Below are 1,837 nucleotides of genomic sequence, written 5' to 3'. Positions count from 1 at the left end.
GTTGTTTTCTTGAGTTTTTCTTATGATCATGCACTTGGCCTCCCTCACTGCACTGAGATCTCATTGGATGTCATATTTAAAATTACAGCACGAATTCAACACTTTGGATCAGCTTTAGATATTATGTCAGTTTCTTTTGTCATAAAAGGGAACAGGCCTCACCTGGCCATAAAACTGCTTACCAGTCAATTATTCTCTGCTTGAATTAGTCTCTGAAAATATATATAAAATTTTTGTAATTCCTAAACAGTTAATGCAAAAACTGTAAAAACTGTTATCTTCTTTTATGAACATAAATCTCTAATCCTATATAGGATGATTAGCAATTTTAAAATAGTTATTTTGTATTATATACTGATTTTGCTGGCTTTTGGAATTAAAAATGCAATTTTCTGCCTTAGATCCTGCCACCAAGATGTGGAACTTTAGTCTAGAAGACTACCGACAGCTAAGTACGGAAGTATTCACAGGATCTTCCATATTCAGGAGCTCAACTCATGCACGCTGCTGTTTTTAAACAAACTGTCTTAAATCATTACTTTTTTTCTTGACCCCGTATTGCAGTGGAGGAAGCAGCTGCCATTCCTTCGGTGTCTTTGAGACCTTTGGAGGGAATGGAAGCGGTGGACGTGACGGAGGCCACCAGCCGAGCTCGGGACGGCACGGCCCTGGCAGCGCTGCTCAAGTTATGTAATGGCTGGCAGAAGCCCGGAGCCACTTTGCAGGGCCAGTGCATTCTGGTGTCCCAGACAAAGTTTGAGGTGGACATTGGCTACCATGTTGATGTCATTGCAGCATTCAAGCAAATGCCAACAAAGAACTACGGTAACAGTGGCTTTATTTGATTATGTTTGTTTTTTTTGATAGTCTCTTTGCTTTTGTGGTTTCTGATCTCAGATTTTTTTTTTGTCTGTGGCAGACATGAAAACAAGAAAGTGGAATTTTTCACTCGAGGACTATAAGAGACTCAGTGAGTAATGACACTGGCTTTATTTAGCAGGTCTACCAATGTCCCTGTTACATTTGCCATCTTGTCTTACCGCGCTGTGTTCCATACCCAGTGGATCTCCTCAGTGGGATAGCAGCAGTGGAGGTGGAGCCTCTTCCCAGGGCAATAATCCAGGCTTTCTCTGCCAGGTTTGATGGGACTGAAGCCAGGATTTTAAACGTCCCTGAGGCAGACCTCTCTAGCATCGACCCCTCTCTCACCCGAAGCCTCATGCCCTTCCAGAGGGAGGGAGTCAAGTAGGTCTCTTTGGGTAGTCATTAGTGCTCTTTCTAAGCAGTGTAGCCAATAATAACAATAAACAGTTATTTATTTGTAATTTCTTCTATGTGTGCACATTAAAAGCCACTGTTTGTGAGACATTCCAGTAATGACCTTTTATCTTAAATATTTCCTTCTGTCTCTGCAGCTTTGCAGTGTCTAAACAGGGCCGCCTCCTCCTGGCTGATGACATGGGCCTGGGAAAGACTATTCAGGCCATCTGTATAGCAGCTTATTACAAAAAGGAGTGGCCTTTGTTGGTGGTGACTCCGTCCTCTGTACGATTCACCTGGGCTGAGGTAAAAACTGTGCCTAAAGAAAAATAAGCTCATTACTTATGAGGTGCTAGAGTTCATCGCTTTGTTTCCATTTAATAGCGTCACGTTCGGTCAGCACGCGCCGTCTTAAGGATATCCTTCTACTGTCCTTTGACTCAAACTCTGTTCTCCACATTATAATCCTGGTTTCTGCTTAACTCTCTCTGCATTTGAAGAATGTTAATGTGGTTCCCTGTGGACTTCTTGCTCTTTGTTAGGTGCTTTATCTTAGCAGCGAAGATGGCAGCCTTGA

The 1,837-nt window shown here is 42.5% G+C and overlaps 1 protein-coding gene across 1 annotated transcript; it reads left to right on the top strand.

Moving 5' to 3' along the window:
- Positions 1 to 406: 406 nt before the first annotated feature.
- On the top strand, positions 407 to 1,566 carry LOC102215933 (SWI/SNF-related matrix-associated actin-dependent regulator of chromatin subfamily A-like protein 1; the record flags this gene model as incomplete). The annotated part of the gene is made up of 5 exons (XM_005755887.1): positions 407 to 452; positions 565 to 825; positions 920 to 970; positions 1,062 to 1,245; positions 1,416 to 1,566. Coding segments are annotated over exons 1-5 (684 nt in total), but the record flags the coding sequence as incomplete, so codon positions are not given.
- Between the last annotated feature and the right edge of the window lie 271 nt (positions 1,567 to 1,837).

The sequence above is a fragment of the Pundamilia nyererei genome, unplaced genomic scaffold (assembly GCF_000239375.1).
Source record: "Pundamilia nyererei isolate P.nyererei 1_Seehausen unplaced genomic scaffold, PunNye1.0 scaffold04400, whole genome shotgun sequence".
NCBI classification, from domain to species: domain Eukaryota; kingdom Metazoa; phylum Chordata; class Actinopteri; order Cichliformes; family Cichlidae; genus Pundamilia; species Pundamilia nyererei.
Note: the sequence above shows the minus strand (reverse complement) of the source record. Positions and strands in the feature narration are given on the sequence as shown.